A 19954-nucleotide genomic window follows, 5' to 3' on the forward strand; every position below is an offset into this window, starting at 1 on the left:
ATCCAGCTCTTCCACTGCTGCGTATTTATCCAAAGAACATGAAAAAACTAATGTGTAAAGATACATGCATTCATTCATTGTGGGTTTCTGCACTACTACCTCAAGGAGTGCCACCCCCTCAACCTGAACAGCCACCTGGCACTACTAGAAATGAAAGACATCCCCTCACCATGGATTGGAGGACTCCTTATTCTGACGATGTCAACATTATCCAAAGAGATCAACAAATCCAGTGCAGTCCTTATCAAAATCCCAAGGACATTTTGTGCTAAAATAGAAAAAAACCCATCCTAAGATTCTTATGGAATCTCAAGTAAGCCCAGATACCAAAAATAATCTTGAAAGGAGGTAGTAAGTTGGAGGACAGATTCTTCCTAATTGAAAACTTACTACAAATCTACAGTATCAAAACAGCATTGTCATGACATAAAGACAGACATATTGACCAATAGAAACAGAATTGAGAGCCCAGACATTAACCCTCACCCATGCGATCAAATTGTTTGACAAGGGTGACAAGATTATTCAATGGGGAAAAGTCTTTTCAACAAGTTGTGCTGGAAAAAGTGGATATCTACATGCAAAAGAATCAACTTGGACCCTTACCTAACACTGTATACAAAACTTGATTCCCAGTGAATCAAAGACCTAAAGGTAAGAGCTAACACTATAATACCCTTAGAAGAAAACATAAGACAAATCATTACAAGATGGGACTTGGTAATGATTTCATGGATATGACACCCAAGGAGCAGGCAATAAAATAAGAAAATACACATGCTGGGCTTCATGGATATTAAAAAGTTTTATGTCTCAAAATTCATTATCAACAGAGTAAAAGCACAGCCCACAGGATGGGAGACCATATTTGCAAACCATGTATCTGACAAGGGCTTAATATCCAGAATATATAGAGAACTCCTAAACTCCACAACAAACAACAACCTAAATAAAAATTGAACAAAGTACATGAATAGACATTTCCTCAAAGAATATCTGCAAATGACCAATAAGCATATGAAAAGATGCCCAACATCTGTAATCATTAGGGAAATGTAAATCAGAAACATAGCGAGAGACCACCTCACATTCATTAGGATGGCATCTATCCAAAAAAAAAAAAAGAAGAAGAAAAATACTAGAACCAATGTTGGCCAAGATGTGGAGAAAAAGGAACCCTTGTGCACTGTGGAGGGAATATATAATATATAGTTGATGTAGAAATCAATATAACAATTCCTAAAAAAAAAATAAAAAATATAATTATATAGGATCAAGCAATTCCAATTCTGGGTCTATACCCCCCAAAGAGTAGAAAGCATGTTCTCAAAAGCATAGTTCAACACTCATGTTCATAGCATCATTATTCATAATAGTTAAAACATGGAAACCACACAAGTATTGTAACTGACAGAGGGCTCTCTGCCCAAACACCTCTTAAGCCAACCATGGGCTACCCACTCTTCGTAATAAAGGGAAAAAGCTTTATTACGAAGTTGGCCAGCAAGGAGACAGAAGACAAAGGTTAAATCGTTCTCCCCGATGGGCTGTTGAAAAGGGCTTTTTAAGGAAAAAGGAGCGGGTGCGGGAAGGTTGGGGGCAGTCCTAGGCATTTTGTGCAAGTGCAGAAGATTTTAATGTTCTGTCATACATCCTATGTTCAAAAGGTGGTGTTCTTAACATGATCGGCAGGGGAGTTCTTGGTCTCCCAGGTTATCCGCCAGTCACTTGTGCAGTAGCGGTTTGAGTCTTGCCAGCTGTCTTGTAGTCTCACTGGCTCAAAGCTGTTGAAATTTGCTCAAGGAGGAAAAACGGAGTTTCTGAAAAACAACTCACGGCCCAAGATTAGATCCTTAGTAAATATCACATGGGACAAGGTTTAAGAAAGTAGTCTCCAAGAGACCGTTGATAAAAATCTGGCTGGGGCCCCATTTTATTTTGGGCTTGGTTTTGAGCCTGGCTATGGTATCAGTCCAGGGATGTATGGATGAGCAAAATGTGGAATATGCATACAATGGCATATTATTCATTACTAACAAAGGAAGGAAATTCTAAGATATGGCACACCGTGGATGAACCTTCATGATATTACTCTAAATGAAATAAGCCAGTCACAAAAATACAACCTTGTGTGATTTCCCTTCTATGAGATTCCTGAAATTGCCAGATTCAGAGAGACAGAAAGTAGAATGGTGTTTGTCAGAGGCTGGGGGGAGGCGGAATGGGGAGTTTTTCATGAATGAGTGTAGAGTTTCAGTTTTGCAAGATGAGAAGAGTTCTGAAGATGGATCGTGGTGATGATTGCACAGCAATATTAATGTCTTCAATACACTTAAAACGTACTTAATGTATCTATGGGGCCTGATGACTTGTCCTGGCCGAGCACATGCTTGTGCTGTTGCACATTTTACCCCTCACTGTATAGTTGACAAACTGGCCCAGAAAGAGGCAAGTACTGTCCCAGACCACAGGAGGTGGTCAGAGTCCTGAAGACTAGAGAGAGCTCCAGCTTCCTTGGCCAAGGCTCCACCCCTTCCCTCAGGTTTCCTTTGGCAATGAGAGGCATTAAGATCCTAGGGGATTGCTGCCCACCCCTCTCCATATGGGGTCATTTTCCTCTCCTCATCATCGAATGTGCACAGGCACACCCACTCTCACTGACGTCTCATGTGGGGACCACGGAGGTGCAGTCAAGAAAGAGCCAACACCGGGGAAGTGACAAGAGGCAGGAGGGAGAGAAGTTGCAGGCAACTCTCCCACGGGGCAGTAACATCTGTTCTCCTAGATACATGCCCAGGGCCCCAGAGATGGGCAGAGGAATGTGTAAGGTTCCTAGGTTTCTACCTGTTCCAGACCTATCCCTGGCCCAGCCTAGGGAGCACAGGACTAGGGTCCTGCAGTCCACCTCTGTGGTCACCCAGAGTTGTGATGAGCCCATCCTCCCCCTTGTGTAGGCATTGGGAAGAGGAGAGAAGACCTCAGTGATGGTCCTCCTGTATAAAGTGGAGTGCATCCAGTGGGTGACTCCAAGTGTTCCATGCACTCACAGCATGTCTGTTGGACTGGGTTCTCTGTCGATGACCTACTGTGCTCTGAAACCCTGAGTAAACGCTTTCCAGCCCCTGGAGATCCTTTAGAACTGAGGCGGCTTGGGGGTTTGGAAACATGAGAACTGTGGATAAGGAAGAAGATGCCAGAGCACTGGACACCAAGTCCAGAGTCCAGGGAGAAGAGTAATTCTTGTGGGAACCTCAAGGTCCTCATCTGGAGGTAGGGGGAATCATTGTCCTGGTTGAGGTTAGGATGCCTCAGGAGTGAAGAGGACACCTGGTGGGAGACAGCAAGAGTGGGGGAAAGTAGGCTCCCGAGATTGCTCCCACTCCCTCGAAGCCAACAGGTCCTGCTCCTTTAAGCCTGGGACCCTGGAGAGCCTCTGCTTTGAGGACACCTGGAGAAAGTTTCCTTTCTGTTTGATGGAGTTCCTCCCTGGGTTGCAGTGGTAGTGCTGGACATCAGGGGGTGGGCAGCCTCTTGTGTCAGTGGTGGCCAGTGAGTTTTTTGATTTTTTTCTTTTCCGGTTGTATTGAGATATACTTGATATACAGCACTGTGCAAGTTAACACTGCTGTGTGGTATATTTGAAAGTTGCTAAGAGAGTAGATGCTAAAACTTCTCATCCCCAGGAGAAAATGTTTTATTTCTGTTTGGTGATTGATGTGAACTAAACTTATTTTGGTAACCATTACATAATATATATACATCAAGTCCTTCTGCTGTAAACCTGGAATTTACACAGTGTCCACTGAACTTTGCTAGAGCTCCTGGAGCAGTGATGAGTCAAACAGAAGTATTTCTGGCTGTTCCCCTGCCTCAGAAACAACTTGTACCTCCTATTACTAGTGTTCATCTCCACAATCAAAGTTGGTCATAAGCAGGGGGAGGGGTGCAAGAGCTTCCCATGTACTCATTCAGCAGCTGTGCACTGAACAGTCACCCTGTGCCAGGTGCCCTGGTGGGGTGAAGTGTAGGATGAAAATGACCAAGTGGTCCCTGCCTGCCAAGAGCTCACAGTCTAGAAGGGAAAGGGACAAAAGCAAAGACATGAGAAAGAAAAGAGCAAGTGCTGTAGAGAAACACAGCAGGGGGCTGTGAGGGAGGGCTGGGGGTCACTGGGTAGGAGGGTCTGAAAGGCCTCACTGGGGTGACATTTGATGGGACAAGAATGACAAGAGGGATCCAGCTCTGCATGAGTCTGGGAGCAGTGTGTCACGGAGATGGCACCACTAGTCCTAAGTCTCACAGGCAGAAGTGAGTTTGGCCAGAAGAGGTTAGAAAGATGGCCAGTGCGGCTGGAGGGAGGCTGAGAGGAGAGAACAGGAGCTGGGGTGGAAGGTAGGGCCAGGGCCTGGTAGGCTGTGTCAGTTACCTTTCCCTTTCTGACTTTATTGCCCCTAACCTTGCATTTCAAAACTACAAATGTTGACTATCTCACAATTTGTGTGGAACAGCAATCAGGCACGTTTTAGCTGGGCGCCTCTGCCTCAATTAGTTTAACAGGTTGGGGCAGTGGCCTCAACTGAGGCTTGACTAGAGGAACACTGGCCCCCAAGTTCACTCTCAGCCTTCAGGGTTCAGTTTGGACTGAGAGCCTGAGTTTCTTTCTGTCTGTTGGCCTGGGCACTCCCTTGCTTCTCCCCTCTATAGACCTCCATATTGGGCAGCACCAAAACACCAGTATTTGATTCTTCACTTCCAGGGATTCGACAGAGCGAGAGAGCGAGAGGGATGGAACATGAGAGAGAGAGTAAAAGGAAGTGAGAGACATTTTTAGTTAAAATTTAGATGAAACATCCCATCACTTTGGTTGCTATTATGTTCAGAAGCCAGTTACTAACCACCTAGTGGTTCCACAGGGATGGCTATATCATGGGTGGGGCTTACTGGGTACCACTGTGGAGGCTGCCCACCTCATAAGCCAAGATGAGGCACATGGCTCTCATTCTACGTAAAGCAGCAAACAATTGAATGGTTTTATGCCACAGTATGGCAATATCTGAATTTCCATTAGTATTAAACCCCTCATGATGCTGACCTGAAAATGAGGCCAAGCTGGAAGTCACTGTCCCAATATTACATTCCTGGAACACAGGCCTGTTTTGAGTGGTGTTCTGTGCTATCTCCCACCCCTCCTTGTTATTCTTCCACCTCTAAGTTTGGGCCTTAGCTACATATGACACCAGCCCAAAGGGGTAACAGATATTATCTCATATACACTGGGTGACGCCCCTAGGAAGTAGATTCTAGCCTGATCCCCATGGTACAGGTTTGGAGACTGAGGAGGACCTGAGAGACACAGTGACTTTCCCAGGATGCAGAACTGGTAAGAAAAAGGAGATCTGCATTCATCTCTGTCTCCCAAAGCTAGGACCCTAGTGAGGTTTGCAGGGAGCTGTGGCTAGGGATGTGTGGGCTCCTTGTGTACAGTTCAGGAGATGACATGGGGGAGGAGGGTGAGCAGCCCGGGGGCAGGGAGCAGCTCTGGGCAAGTTTGATTGAGGGAAGGGGCCCAGGTAATGGAATCTTGAAAAATGACCTCACTTCTTTGGTCATAGACCTCAACAGATCTTAGAACTCTGGTAACCAGGCACCCACAGACCCCCATCCAGCTCACTTGACTGGCGACGGTCAACAGACAAAGATGTTTAGTTGTTGTGTCCCGATTTTTGGAAGATCTGGGCTCAAAAAAGCCCAGAAAGAGAATCTTTTTCGTCGTTGCCGACGTTGGCTCAGCCCTCTTCCCCAATGCCTCTGGGCATCTGGCAGGAGGCAGCGAAAAGTAACAACGGGGCAGCCCAGGAAAGGCTAGTGCAGGCCAGGGCACAACTGTGGTCCCACCTGATCAGCCCCACACTCCTTGCACCTCTTCGTGTGTGTGTGCATGTGTCTGTGTGGAGGGGGTAAGGCAGGGCATGAGGGGCGGGTCATTCTCAGCCAGGATCAGGTTGTTAGGTGTTGGAAGCCTGGTGGGTCTGTCATGTCCATACCCCACATCATGGTTGGCAGCATGAGAAGGTGAGTTCCTCTACTCATATGTTACCGAGCCCTAGAGGTTTCATCTCTTTCCCTCCCTGACCACAGTTCTTTGCAGGGATGCCCCTCTGTGCCTGAACTGAGGAGCAGACTTTCTCTTGGGGGTCGGCACCAATGGCAGTGTGCAAGCAGCCCCTGATTCCTTCTGGCCCAGCTCCCAGGCAGTCTTTGCAGAACTCCACTCAGGAGGTCGTCGAGGAGCTGCCCAATGGTTTCGACTCCACCAACTCACTAGACGAGGGGCAGGTGCACGAGGCCACCTGCACCATCCAGTGTTGCTCTGAGATGAGAGCAGGAGCAGAGGGTCTCCACACTCAGGACCTTGAGACGCCGGGCTTGGACCAGAACTAGGGCGGGACCAGACTGGGGCTGTCCCTTTTTCAAGCTAAAGGGGATGTACATGCAGGTCACCTTGCCTGGTTCGGAGCTGAGCTGCCGTGACCCTCTTTCCCTTGCCCGGTGTGAGCTTCTGGAGGCCACTGAGGCAGAGCCAGAGGGTAAAGGGGACTGCAGGCTGGGTATTCCCGGAAGGGAAGTGGGATCTTTCCTGTGTTTAGAAGGACACGTGGAAAGTCAGCTATGTGGGTGAACCTTTCCCTTTATCCCGCTGCAGCGCCAGCTGCAGAGCTCCAGCCGGCCGCAGAAGCAGGGCAGTGGACAGTGGTGGAGGTAGAGCTGGCTCCAGCTCCGTCAATACCACCCCCTCTAGCGCTGGAGCCAGCGTCCCCTCCCTCAGCAGTGTTGGAGCTGGAGCAAGGGCCCACGTCGGCTCCAGCAGGAGTGGGAGCTGCTGAGCTGGAGTCACCTGGACCATCACTTCTAGTGGGAAGTCCATCTCCACCTGTGGCCATTAAGGAGGGTGAGAAGAAGCCTAACCTCACGGCCTTCCCTCCTAAGCTTGTGGTGGAGCAGTTGACCGTGATGGATGCGGTGAGTAGCTGGGCTCTCAGGGCAGAGGGGCAGGCCTTCCCTCTGCCGTCAGTGCCCCAGACCTGATCCGGACTCCTATGATCTGGGCCCAAATCCTGGCGCTCCCCCTTACCAACCTTACGACCTGGGCAACTTTCTGAACCCCCAAGGCTTTGCTGTCCACCTGCAGACCGTAGAGGTGGACACTAACAGGACCTGCTGCACAGAGTGGCTGTGCCGGCTCCATGAGGTAGAAGAGATGGAAAGCTGCGCGGGGCCTGGCCCATCAGTGGGGGAAGGGAACTCACTGTGTGCAGCCAGGTCCCTGGTGGCCCAACCGGCTGCTCAGGAGGCTCAACAGCCTCAGCATTTATTAGAGACCTGATGTGTACTTCACTACAAGGGAGACAGACAGAGCCTGTGGTTGTAGCTGCCGCAGGGGAATGTGCATCAGAATCGGAGTGGGACCAGAGGGGACATCAGGGTGGTGGAAGATGCCCCCTTGGGATGAGCCTAGTTGAGCCACCGTCTGGAGCTTGGAGTTAGCCAGGACGGGCTGGGTGCAAATGCCCCCTCCCTTCCCTGCTAGTATTGGGTCCTGGGTCATCCTGTGCTGGGTGCCCGCAGTGGACAGAGAAGAAAACCCAGGGACTCTCACAAGGCTCAGACCACATCCTGAGCTTCCTGAGCTCCAGCTCTAAACTGTGACCCCTGTGCAGCACTTTGGGGGCGGTAGACACGGAGCTGGGGTGTGGCAGGGCTGGGTGACACTCCCCCTGTTCCCCAGGAGCTCTTCCGGAAGGTGGTGCCCTCTCAGTGCCTGGGCTCCACCTGGGGCAAGAGGAACAAGCCCGGCAATGAGCACCTGGCACCCACCGTCCAGGCCACCGTCGACCACTTCAGAAGGGTGGTCAGCCTTGTCATCACCACCTGCCTCGGGGACCCGAGCATGATGGCCCAGGACAGGGTGAGGGTGGTGGAGCACTGGATCCAGGTGGCCCAGGTGTGCTGCGGCAGGCCCAGTGGAGCCACTCTCTGGAGCCTTGGGAACGGCCTCTCCACCTTTATCAGCTCCCAGGATTGCAGTGTGTGATCTAAGCCCCTGCACAGTCCCTAGGCCCTTCCTGCCAGGGGCCCGCTGACCTTGACTCCAGGTCCCAGTGGGAGGATGCTCACTTCCTCCCTGGCTCCTTCCCTGGGTTGAGCTAAAATCCTCCTCCTTGTGAGTGTTACTCTCTGGGTCCTAAATGTGCCCTTCTGGGGCTCCCTGAGCATCTGTCTCATCCAGGAGGGGAGATTTAAATAGAAGGGGACTGAAGCTAGAGCAAGCGGGTCTCCAGCGCCCCACCTCACAGCTCATTCTCTTCCCTTCCCCAGGAGTGCGAGATCCTGAAGAACTTCTCCTCGCTCCGCGCTGTCATCTCTGCTCTGCAGAAAACCTCCATAAGCCACCTGAAGAACACGTGGGCGGATGTTTCCCGGTGGGTAGGCCCCTCTCCATAGGAGGATCAGGGTGGATGGGGGATCTCTCGTATGTCTGCCATTGCCCCCTCACTCACGTGGGAACTCCTGGGAGGCAGCAAACGCTGGGGACAGGGCCTGGGCCATGGTGAGGGGTCTCTAAGCCTCCCTGGGTCCTTAGTGCACCAGTTCTGCTTCAGGACTCAGTTTCCCTAAATGCCAGGGTTGAGCCACATTGGAGATTTTCAAGTGTTTATGGCAACAGAACTCTAGGCCCAGTTGAAACTCAAAGTGGTCAAAACAGAGGTGCTCTGTAGAGCTGGGGAATGGAGACCCCAGTGACCAACAGGAGAGCCCCCGCCCAGTCCCACGAGACCTTAGCGCTCAGAGGAGCCCAGTGAGAACACTCCTCCAGGCAGGTTGCATCTCTTGGGTTTGCAAAGAAAAGGGATTTGCACTCAGACCCCTCACATTATCCCTCAATTTATCCTTCCTTCTTTCCACTCCCCTCAGGGAGAGCTCGGAAAAACTTAAGGAGCTCTATAGCCAAGACAAGTCTTTGAGCAGAAAACTGATGACCAACTTAGAGTGGAGGCTTGGGGTCTGGAAAGAGAGGAGGGGGTGGGAGGAGGGGGATTGGAAATTCTGTGGTTTTGATAGTTTCTCACTTGAACGTTCTCTGAAACATTCATGTCTATCTTGTCCAGATTAACAAACAGAGGGATCTGTTTGGTCCATGGGTGGGCGGGGTGCTGTTTGTGGGCAGGAGGCCCTGGTCGTGGGACACAGTAGTGTTGGCTGGGCTGTTCCAGGAGGAGTTGCTGAGCTGGTGTCATCAGCAGGTCTCTGGCTTCCATGCATGGACATCCTGCTGGATGTAGCTTCTTCCAGGCTGTTGGGTGTTTGGGGTGGGTTTAGCCCTCAGCCTAAACCTGTCCTCAAGAAGCCAGGCCCCTGCTGCTCCTTCTGTCTTCACCAAGTCTCAAAGTGGAGGGCATCCTGCCTACCCCAGGTTTGGGAACGACAGGAGATTCCCATGGCCCAGGTGGACAAACAGTCTGCTCATCCTTGGGTCTGAACATCTGGACCAGAGACAGATGTGTGTGCATTCTGGGACTCCCCACTGGACCCCTAGAGCAGTCACTTGAGTCAATCACAGGAGTCTCACCTGAGTGCCCAGTTGGCAATGACATATGCCCCAGGTGGCTTATGTGAAGAGTCTAGGCAACTGATGGATTCTTAGTGGATACTGCTGAAAGCACCTTGGGATCTGACATAAATGAGGAAGCAGAGCCTCCTGTCACTCCCCTCCCTGTGGATCAGAGTATACACCTTGGGTGTCCAGTTCCCGAGTGGATAAAGAAAGAGTTCAGTGCAGGAGAATATCCCGAGGGTTTCCTTGGGGAGGAGAAGGCATTGGCATGGCCTCTGTTCCAGCCCGGGGGCCAGACACCCATGAGACAGGGGAAGGCAGGAGCCACTCAACCAGACTCCCAAGACACCCCTTCGTCTCCATCCATGGCTTGGCCCAGGATCACGCTTTGAGAGCTCAGGGGACAGTACTGTGGTCAGTGGTGGGGCGGGGGTTAGGTGAGGACGATGGAACATGGCCTCTGGCTGGGAGGGGCAAGCGGCCTTTCCTCTGTGGGCCCCTGAGCAACTCACTGCCCCTGTTTGGGCCTCTGCCTCCTCATCAGGGAAGGGAGGGATGGTGATTGTGTGGTGCAGGCCTCATACGGTGGTGATGAGATAAGAGGGAGAAAAGGAATGTGGGAGCTTTCTGCCTGCTCCACACGGAGGGGTGAGGGCGAGGACAACGATGACAGTCATATGCCACTGAGTCCTCAGGAGAACCTGTAGGGTAGCTGGAGTTCTCAGACCTTCCAGATGAGGAAAGAGGATTGGGGAGGCCAGGCCACAAGCCCAAGCTCACACTCAGAGTGAGAGTTGGAGCTGGGCTTGTTCTAGAATCACAAGACCTTGGAGGATGGAGTGGCATTGCTACCAGTTGACTCGAGTCAGATGTCCAGGGTCGGAGGCCAGTGGTGCTGGAGAGAAATGGGGTGAGGGGAGGATGGCCTGCTGACACTGTCCTCGACCCTGGCAGGAGGGGCCCTCCACGTTTGCCCCCCCGGAGATCATCCCCCAGAGAGTGCAGGAGAAACAGCAGCAGCAGCAGGTGAGTGTGCCTGTGGGGGAGGGGCTCTGCCTTCCCAGCTGGAGGCCTCAAATCAAGAGAGGAGGGCCCTTCCTCCTGGTGCCACAGTGCCTGAGTCCCCCAGTAGAAGTGACCAGGAGGGGGACCTGGAAGAGCTGGTGCAGGATGGGTTGTTGCGGGGAGGGCCGGGGACCGCATACCCTGTGATTTGCCAGAAGCTGGCGCTGGGAGGTTAGGAGCAGGAGTCTGGTTTTATTGGGCTGTGAAGGGAGGAAGAATTGAGGGGAGGTGCTGAGGGTCCTAGGCTGCTCCCCGTGGGAACCCTGGGGTGGGCCAGGAGGCTGAGGGTGAGAACTTTTCAAGGGAGGGTCTGCAGAGGGTCGACTTGACAGCAAAGGCTCATCTCACCCGATGTGACAGGGTGTCGTCCCCTATCTTGGCACTTTCCTCGGTGACCTGCTGATGCTGCACCTGGCGATGGGTGATTATCTCGAGGTGGGTGAACATGGGGGCCAGGCAGGGAGGACCAGGATCCTGAGTCTGGGGATGCAGGAGCCCCAGAACTGAGCTCTGAGCTCTCAGCAATGGGCACTTCTCTCACGAGAGCCTTGCAGCTGCCCCTGGGAGCTGGGGCATCAGGCCCATCTTAGGGATGAGTGAACAGAGGCTCCGTCTGAGACACCCATTCTGGTTCCCCAGGCTGGGGAAGATCAGAGCTGCCTGATGGCAGAGCTGCGTGAGGTTTTATCTGAGCTGGACTCAGCCTCTCCGTCCCATGCTGCCCATGGTGAGAGAGATGTCGGGTCCCCCCAAGTCAGGCAGCACATATGTGGCTGAGCAGTCCCCTCTGCCTGAGGCCTCAGCCTCCAAGTCTGTCATCAGAGAGGGTTGTCCTGCCAGGTCCCTCAGTGTCACGCCCCTGTCCTCCTCCTCTGGAGCCCAGAGCCCTGCCTAGGTCCAAGTCCTGTTTTCTCTGGATCCCCGGCTCCCTCTTGGGACCTGGCAGTAGTACAACATGATAAGAGGTGGGCATAGGGGGCTACTTAAGCTAGGGGGCTCTGTCTGATGGACTCTGGCTGTCTGCCTTCCAGGGGAATGAGATCAACCTTGAGTAAAGGACTGAAGTAAGCAACTGTGGCCCTCCCTGCAGGGGAAGGGAAGGAGGTGGACATCAGAGACCCTCTGGGCAGAACAGCCCCTGGCTCCACCCCCTGTATCTTACATTGAGTGGAAGAGTTTGATAAGGGAGAAGAGGGAGATCCATCCAATTGTCGGGTGGGTTGAGGGGAGGATGGCTTCAAGGACAACATCCTGGAGGAGGGGCTGATTATTCCCATTCTGAGAACAGGTAGAGCCTGGATGGGACTGGAGGGAAGGATGGTTCCCAGGACTGGTTCCCTGCCCCACTTCTCACCCCCCACAAGGCCCCTGCAGCATCCCCCACCCAGGCCCTATCTGCATCCTCTCCTTCCCTCTGGCCCCAGGAATACCGAGTCATGAGGGAGATCCTGCTGCTCCAGGTGGCTTCAAAGAATTACAACCTAGAGCTCGAGGATCGATTTGGGGCCTGGTCCCAGGACATGAAGCTGCTCAACGAGAGTGAAAGGTGAGGCAGGGCAGGAGTTGGGTGAGGGCAGGAGTGGACTCTCCCTGTTGGCCAGTCCAGATAGCATGTGTCTATGGCTCCCTGGTCAGCCCCAGGTCTTATTGTGTTGCAACCTCTGGGACACCCAGACTCCAACTGCTGGGCAGGCAGTGGGGGGACACCTGAGGTGTGGCTCCTGGTAGACTCACAGGTCCCTCTCTCTCCTGTAGCTACAGCCTGTCCTGCCAGCTGGACCCCCAGGCCTAGTTGGCCTGCAGAATACTCAAGTCTCAGAAGAACCGGCCACATCAAGGTCAGGGGTGAGTGAGTGTCTGGGCTGGGGGGACTACTCCTAGGGTTTCAGTAAAGTGAGCTAAGCGTGGCCTTGGGAAGTTGGACAGCTGGCACTGAGATCCCAGCTCCACTACTGAGCAGTCCTGTGACTGGGGTGACTCTCTTCAGCTTCCTGAGACTCCGTTTCGTCCTCTGTGAAATAGGTGATACTAAATGATCGCTCATGTGACAGGGACAAATGGGGTACTGGTGGCTGACAGCACTGAGCACAGGGACTGGAGCACCCAATGCAGTGGGGACAGGTTGCAGGGCCATGATTCTGAGGGAGGCCCTTCAAAGATAACCCGACTCTTCTACTCAGCCCCCAGGCCCCAACACCGAGCCCTGTACCAGTGGCTGATCACAGCCCCATCCTCATCAGCATGGACACAGCTGGGACGCTTGCGATGCACCGGGCCAGCTCCTCCCACCTAACGGGAAGGGGAGAATTGCAAGCTGATTCCTGGGGCCTCCTGTGGCCCAAGAGAGTGGGGACGAACCCACCCCAGTTCCCTGATATCTCTACCTCAGCACCTCATCACCCATTGGGGAGGGACAGTAGTTATGTGTTGTAAATAATAAATGCCATATTTGAATATTGTATTAAAGTCCTGTTCCCTTTACAGCCTGGGAGTTGTGGTGTGGTTCCATTGCTTTCTGTAGGCATGTAAGGGAGACACAGAATCTCACATTTCTCCTTGAATCAAGAACACTTCCGGGTCATCAGCTTATTGTACGTGGGAGAAGGGAGAAGGGCCAGGCCCTTCTCTGGCTAGTGGGGACACTCCCAAGTCCCCCTAACCCAGAGGACAAGTTCATTTCAGTATCATTCAGCTGCTCCCAGAGCAGACACAGCCCGCTGCCCGTTCTCTTGGGATTTAAATGTTGAAGGTACTTTCACAGGCAGAGCAACGACCACTGAAATGTCGGTGTCTTTAAAACAGCACTACCCAGGACCATGTCATGTCACAGGCAGGGGCTGCCTTTCTACATTCTGGAGGAAGAGGGAATAGTTTCTGCTTCTCTTGTGGAGGTTTCTTTTGAGCAAATTTTAGGATCTTGTAGTTTTCTAGTTCAATCTCTGGAATTGCATCAGCTGTAAGTGGGGAAAACAATGTAAAAAGATCAAAACTTGCACGGGGAGAGGACAAGGCCCGAGGAAGGTCATTTGCAAATGGTCTAAAAGCAGGCAGGACTCTCCCTCCTCAGGCCTCTCTAGGGTCTCCGTGTTCACCCCTGACCTAGGTTTGAATCCTGCTGGCATCCTTGTCCAGGACTGTGAATTCCTTTTCCTGCTCGTTTTGAATCCATAGGGAAAGATTTGCGACACAGCTTTTAAGGCTACCGCAGGGCCTTATTCCATTCACATGACTGCTCCCTGTGAACTAGGATTTTCAGCACCCCTGCCTTCCTTATGCAATTCCCTTTAGGGCAGAAATTCCCCAGAAGGTCCCCAGCCTCTCTCTCAGGTTCATCCTGGCTCCTCCTCCCTGGCTTGGCCTGACGGTCATGGGTGAGCTCTGCTTTGACAGGATAAGGGACCACAATCCTGGACTGTGAGTGACCCTACACTCTCCCTTGCTGTCCAGGGTGACTTCTGATCCCATGTCATTCTGAGGTCCATGGTCTCAGACAATCTTCCAGTTTATGCACTCAGTGTTGGTGTTACCATCTCGTCCAAAAGGGGCAATTGGGTCCGAGCACTTGAAGTGTGTCATCCCTGGGTTGCTCTGTTTTTTTCCCCACTCGTGCTGTGGTTACATCACAACCACCTGTTGGGGTGTGATTTCTGTTGGGAGCTTTGAAAGATGAAGCATGAGAGGGGTGTGGGGTGTCCAGCAGGGAATGCCACAACACTGATGATCCATGGACATGCATGAACAGCCTTATCAATTAAAATACTGAAATGTTTCCCATCTAGTGTTGAACAGACACTGCTCTGAGCTCACACCGAGAACCCACCCCATGACTAGGAACTTTCAAAGGGTTACCACGTGGCATTTTGAACCTCATCCCTTAGGAACACCCTGAAGACAAGGGCCAGATGAATTGCTTGGCACTTGTGAGTTATCCCCTCCTTTCTGATGGCTACAAGTGTCACCTAGACACACAGGCTGGATTCCTCCAGGAAGCTTCTCAGGACAGCCAGAAGCTGAGGCTGAATCCTGGTTCCCAGCATCCCAGACCCTTCCTGACATGGCACAGCCATCTAGTAAAGTCTTTTGGTAACAGAAAGACTGGGAAGGCTGTAATTCCCTCCAAAGAGAAAGAGAAGAGCCAATAGTGAAAGCTTGATCCCTCACATAGAAAATTAAATCCCAACAAGCAGTGGGTTCTTCACAGATTACTGATGCTGAAAAGGTCTCTTTTGATGACAGCTCGATCCCCCAACTGCCATGTCCATCTTCATGAATCAAATTTCCAACACATATGGATCTAAAAACCTGAGGGAAATCTGGTATTTCCTTAGATGCAACTCTGAATTAGCATGCAACAAAGAACATAAAAATGGAGACCTAGAAGTAAATATCTAATTTGAGGACATAGACATAAAAGCAATTTTGAAATAATATTTTGTAATCTATTGGAATATTACACAAAAAGAATAATCCACTTTAAGTAGGTTTTACTGTGACTGTGAGGGGAAAAACTGAATAATCCCCTGACGTTGATAACTCGCTGCTGACTTTCAAGTACAAATAAATAACGTAAATAGTAAAGAAAGAGGAGAGAACAGCATGAAAAAGGAAGATCTTGCTCTCCTCACCTGAAACCCAACCTCTCACCTCAGAAAGAAACCGCTGTCAATATTTTCTGTGTCACGCAGTGGAGTTTAATAAAAGTATTGGTATATGTTAAAGTTTCAAGAGCTCAAAGCAAGGAAACATTAGGGAAGCTGCCAAGAGACCTCACTGAGATGCCTGCTTCATTTCATCTGCTCTCTGGACGTCCTCCTTGGCCCCTCACTTTCTCTGCCTCGCTAGCAAGTCTGTCTGTCATCAGTGCTATCACCAGTCTCTCTCCTGTGCTCTTCACTGCCCTCTCCTCCTTCCTGATACCTTCCTCAGTCACCAGAAATTGTTGGCAGTGGAGCTGTGGAATGCCCAGAGCAGCTCCTGGAATCATCTCTGCCAAATCTGAAGACCGGCAGGAGTGGGCATGGGACCTGGAGTGCAGACCATCTATGAGCACACCTGGCAGGGATTCACCTGTGTGACTAGGTGCAAGTTTTTGCAACGCTTTGGCAAGATTGAAAGGACTTACCAGTTGTCTTGCACTGCTGCAGGCCTGGAGTCCTTGCGGTCTCTCGGGCCAGCAGACCTGGTGGGGCTGGTCCAAGGTGTCCTCCCAGAGATCTGTCATTGCCAGGATGGGATAGGATTCTAGTAACCGGCCTCTCGAATATGTCACTGGACAGCCTCAAAGGGAAGGAGATGCTTAAACCAGGCTTTGGTTTAGACTGGTTCCCACAGTCACGCTGCTTCCTCTGTGAAGACGTGACTATCATCCTTCTTTTCCTCTTATTCTACAAAAATAAATCATGAAAGTGGGTCAAATGATAAAGGAAGCCTGCCTTTTTAGGACAATTATCCTGGCTGTTTTGTACTTCCACCCTCCCTCTATCCTCTGGGGATAGATCTGACCTGTGTCCCGGGATGTCATCAGGCAGATTTGCATCAAGAACAGAACGCTCAAGGTCAAAACTCAAGGCTACTCCAGATCATTTCTCCCCCTCCATCCTGTTAATACCCCCTCCTTGTTTGAGTGTTATTCTATTCTCTTCTTGTCCTTGTCAATCTCAACCGCACAAGTCTTGGCACTCCCTCTCAGGACAGTCGGTCCTCAGTCTTTTACTAAATCCCAAATCCTACCATTTCTGTGTTTTCTGACTACTCATTTGCTTAATCCATTGACCACTTGGTGTTCATAGAAGTTAAATCAACAATGACATTATCAACCACCTCTTTTCAGCGACTTACTCCCATGTCCCAGATGTTCACATAATCCAAATGGTTATGTTCAAAAGTAAATAATTCAGAAAACATATTCACCCACCACAAATTACTGATGGCTAACATTTTTATTCAAACACTCATGCAGTAGATACCTGTCCCTCAAGATCAGAAGTAACGCCAGATCACCAATCCTCACCTTAATGTCCTCCTACACCTATCAATCCTGGATTCCATGGACTATGATCTCAATAATTTCCTTGGAATAATAAAAAATTCCTTACCACTCTTTTATGTTGTAAACCTCCAAACCCAGAAGATCCCGATTATCTGCTATGCCGTAGCTACTGCTGGCCTTATAACAAGCTGAAGAAAAAGCACGAAACATGATCTTTTGGTACCCCTGTAAATACAAAACCATCTGCATCAACTGGGAAGCACCCATAACGCCTGGAAATTTTGTTCTCTTTTTTTGTTGTTGGCTCAATAGGAAAAAGACAAATCAATTAAAAAAATCGGCAAGGGAACAGAATAGAGTTTTTCCAATGAAGACATACAAATGGCCAACAGGTGTATGAAAAGATGTTCAGCATCACTAATCATCAGATAATGCAAATCAAAACCACAATGTGCTATCACTTCACACCTGTTAAGATGGCGATTATCAAAAAAAATTAGATGACAAATGGTGGTGAGGATGTAGAGAAAGGAACCCTTGTGGGAATTTAAACTAGTACAGCCATTATGGAAAACAGTATGGAGGTTCCTCCAAAAATTAAAACTAGACTATGACCCAGCAATCCCACTTCTGGTGTATACCCACAGGAATTGAAATCAAGGTCTAGAAGAGATACCTGCACTCTAATGTTCATTGCAGCTAATTCACAATAGCCAAGATACGGAAGTAACCTAAATGTCACTGATGGATGAAATGGATAAAGAAATGGAATATTAGTCAACCTTGAAAAAAGAAGGAATTCCTGCCATTTTTGACAACATGGATGGACCTAGAAGACATTATGCTAAGTGAAATAAGGCAGACAGAGAATGGCAAATATTTCTATGTGAAATCTAAAATAGTCAAACTCATAGAAGCAGACGTTAGAATGGTGATTGCCAGGAGTTGGGGGGATAGAGAAATGGAGAGCTGATGGTAAAAGTTTACAAAGTTTCAGTTATCAAGATAAATAAGTTCTGGAGATGTAGGATATGGCATAGTGCCTACAACTAACAAGACTGTATTGCATATGTCACATTTGCTAATAGAGTAGATATTATGTTAAGAGTTCTTACCACAGAATAATAGTAATAAAGGAGGTGAGAGAAAACTTTGGGAGGTGATGGATATGTTTGTGGCCTTGATTGTGGTGACAGTCTCAAGGGTGTACACTTACGTCCAAATTCATCAAGTTGTATATGGAAAAGTATGACATCATCATTGATTCTTCTTCACCTTGAAATACGCCATGTCCTCATCACAAGAGAAAAAAAATTGTAACTATGTATGGGGACGGATGTTAACTGGACTTATTGTGCTGATCATTTCAACATATACTCAAACATTGAATCATTATGTTGTGCCCCTGAAACTAATTTAATGATGTATGTCAACTTTACCTCAATAAAAAAACACAACAGACAAAACCATTTGGATTTTGTAAATGAGTTCAGTGAATCCCTGAGACTGCCCCATTCCCATTTGGGAGTTACAGGAAGCAGAGAGGATGAAGGAAGATGGAAGAAAGTTGTACAAAACAGTATTCAAATTAAAATCATTTAAGTTGCTATCAGCTCCTTGTGGCAGAGTTCTGTGAGCACTGGTCTTCTTTCACATTTTTCCTGGAAAAGCATACTTTCAGATCCAACCCATAATAGTTTCATCATTTGCTCTAATAAGACACTTTCAACTTAATAAATAAAACCAAAAGCATCGCTTATGTATGAATAAAGTTAGTGAACTTCACAGAGAAAAGAGCATATTTGCACAATCTCAATAAAGGAAACAGAAGAACTGAATGATGATCGAGACTCATCCAAGCTTCTCTTTGAAAGCCAGTGAAACCAGGTTATCTTTTCAAGGATGTGTGTAGAGCTATCAGCTTTGGAAGATAGAAAGAGTGGCCTCCTGTGGAGCAAAGGGCAGGCTCGCTTACTGCCCAGTATAATAAAAATAACAACCCCCAGGCCAAAGATCAGCAGATCTCCTGCCCGTTATCAAAGATTTGAGTTAGTTCCTTGAGCTCTGAGATTTTGCAACTTTCTGCATGTCACCTGGCCCACTGTGTATCACCCTGTAGGAAGTGGGATTTAGTGAAATGGTGCAAATTCTGATACTCTGGCCACTGCTATTGCTATGTCATCAAGTCCTCTGTCTCTGACCCATGGGTCTCGTGTCTTTTGCCAGCATCTGTAAGACCATGGTAGGCTAACTTATTGGTTTGCAGGTAAGGTAAAATATCAGACCTTTCACAGTTCCTGACAAACCCTTAAAGTAACTAGTAGTCTTAGGAACAGAGAGCTTATCCAGAACAATATGCATGGATGGTCTTCATAGTAGACGTCATAAGTCTCCAAAACTTCAGTAAGTCTCTCTGACTTCTTTTATTTCTACCCCAAGTAGAAGGAGAGACACCAAGCTGTTACAGACCTAGGGCTTGTGCAAGACACCTGGAGACCTAGTGACCAGAAACTTCCCATGGGGAGCAAAGATAGATGGGCATATTTCCAAAATGGACCCATGTGCCTCCCGATCATCCAAAAGCTAGTACATAATCTTAATTTATGATGATTTGATTCATTACATTTTTATGATGGGTCAAAGATACACTTCTAAGAGGAGTGAGGCACATGGCAGTTGTAAGCAGATTAACACATTTGGTGAATATCAAACTCTGAACTAAATTTAGTGTTCTAATCAATTATAAGGTACAACAAATTTACTTAGGTAGATTAAATGATATTTAATGGTATGCCTGATTATTACTCTGCAATAATGAACAAACAGCTCATGTAAATAACTATAATTGGTCTTACTTTAAAATATGATAGTCAGGGGCCTGCACCGTGGCTTAGCGGTTAAGTGCACGCACTCCACTACAGGCGGCCCAGGTTCGGATCCTAGAGCACACAGACCCACCGCTTCTCCGGCCACGCTGAGGCCGCGTCCCACATACAGCAACTAGAAGGATGTGCAACTATGACATACAACTATCTACTAGGACTTTGGGGAAAAAAAGGAGGAAGATTGGCAATAGATGTTAGTTCAGAGCCAGTCTTCCTCAGCAAAAAGAGGAGGATTAGCATGGATGTTAACACAGGGCTGATCTTCCTCACACACACACACAAAAATGATAGTCAAGACTGTTTGAGATAAGCTGGAGAGAAGGAAGGGGAGAAATATAAAAGGTAGCTGCTCTGAAGCCACTCTCAAGACCCCTGGATCTACATGTAACCCAGGAGATCCAG

At 49.2% G+C, this 19954-nt stretch overlaps 1 protein-coding gene and 1 long non-coding RNA gene across 7 annotated transcripts; one reads left to right on the top strand and one right to left on the bottom strand.

Moving 5' to 3' along the window:
• Positions 1 to 119: 119 nt before the first annotated feature.
• On the bottom strand, positions 120 to 16889 carry LOC131420614 (uncharacterized). 5 transcript variants are annotated; one of them, XR_009223597.1, is made up of 3 exons: positions 16774 to 16889; positions 15801 to 16062; positions 120 to 268 (listed from the first exon to the last, which is right to left on the bottom strand). It is a non-coding gene; the product is annotated as an uncharacterized LOC131420614 (long non-coding RNA). The 5 variants fall into 5 exon arrangements; XR_009223600.1 differs by lacking the exon at positions 120 to 268 and adding an exon at positions 1612 to 1820; XR_009223596.1 differs by lacking the exon at positions 120 to 268 and adding an exon at positions 12907 to 12967.
• On the top strand, positions 6385 to 11725 carry LOC131420598 (ral guanine nucleotide dissociation stimulator-like). Of its 2 annotated transcripts, XM_058566779.1 has the most exons (7): positions 6385 to 6587; positions 6704 to 7020; positions 7787 to 7966; positions 8377 to 8480; positions 10568 to 10639; positions 11039 to 11113; positions 11710 to 11725. In XM_058566779.1, the coding sequence occupies exons 1-6, from the start codon at positions 6485 to 6487 to the stop codon at positions 11079 to 11081; spliced, it is 819 nt and encodes a 272-aa protein (XP_058422762.1). In that variant the 5' UTR covers positions 6385 to 6484; the 3' UTR covers positions 11082 to 11113; positions 11710 to 11725. The 2 variants fall into 2 exon arrangements, with proteins under 2 accessions (XP_058422762.1, XP_058422763.1); XM_058566780.1 differs by lacking the exon at positions 10568 to 10639.
• Positions 16890 to 19954: the final 3065 nt, after the last annotated feature.

This window comes from Diceros bicornis, chromosome 23 (genome assembly GCF_020826845.1).
Source record: "Diceros bicornis minor isolate mBicDic1 chromosome 23, mDicBic1.mat.cur, whole genome shotgun sequence".
Classification (NCBI taxonomy): domain Eukaryota; kingdom Metazoa; phylum Chordata; class Mammalia; order Perissodactyla; family Rhinocerotidae; genus Diceros; species Diceros bicornis.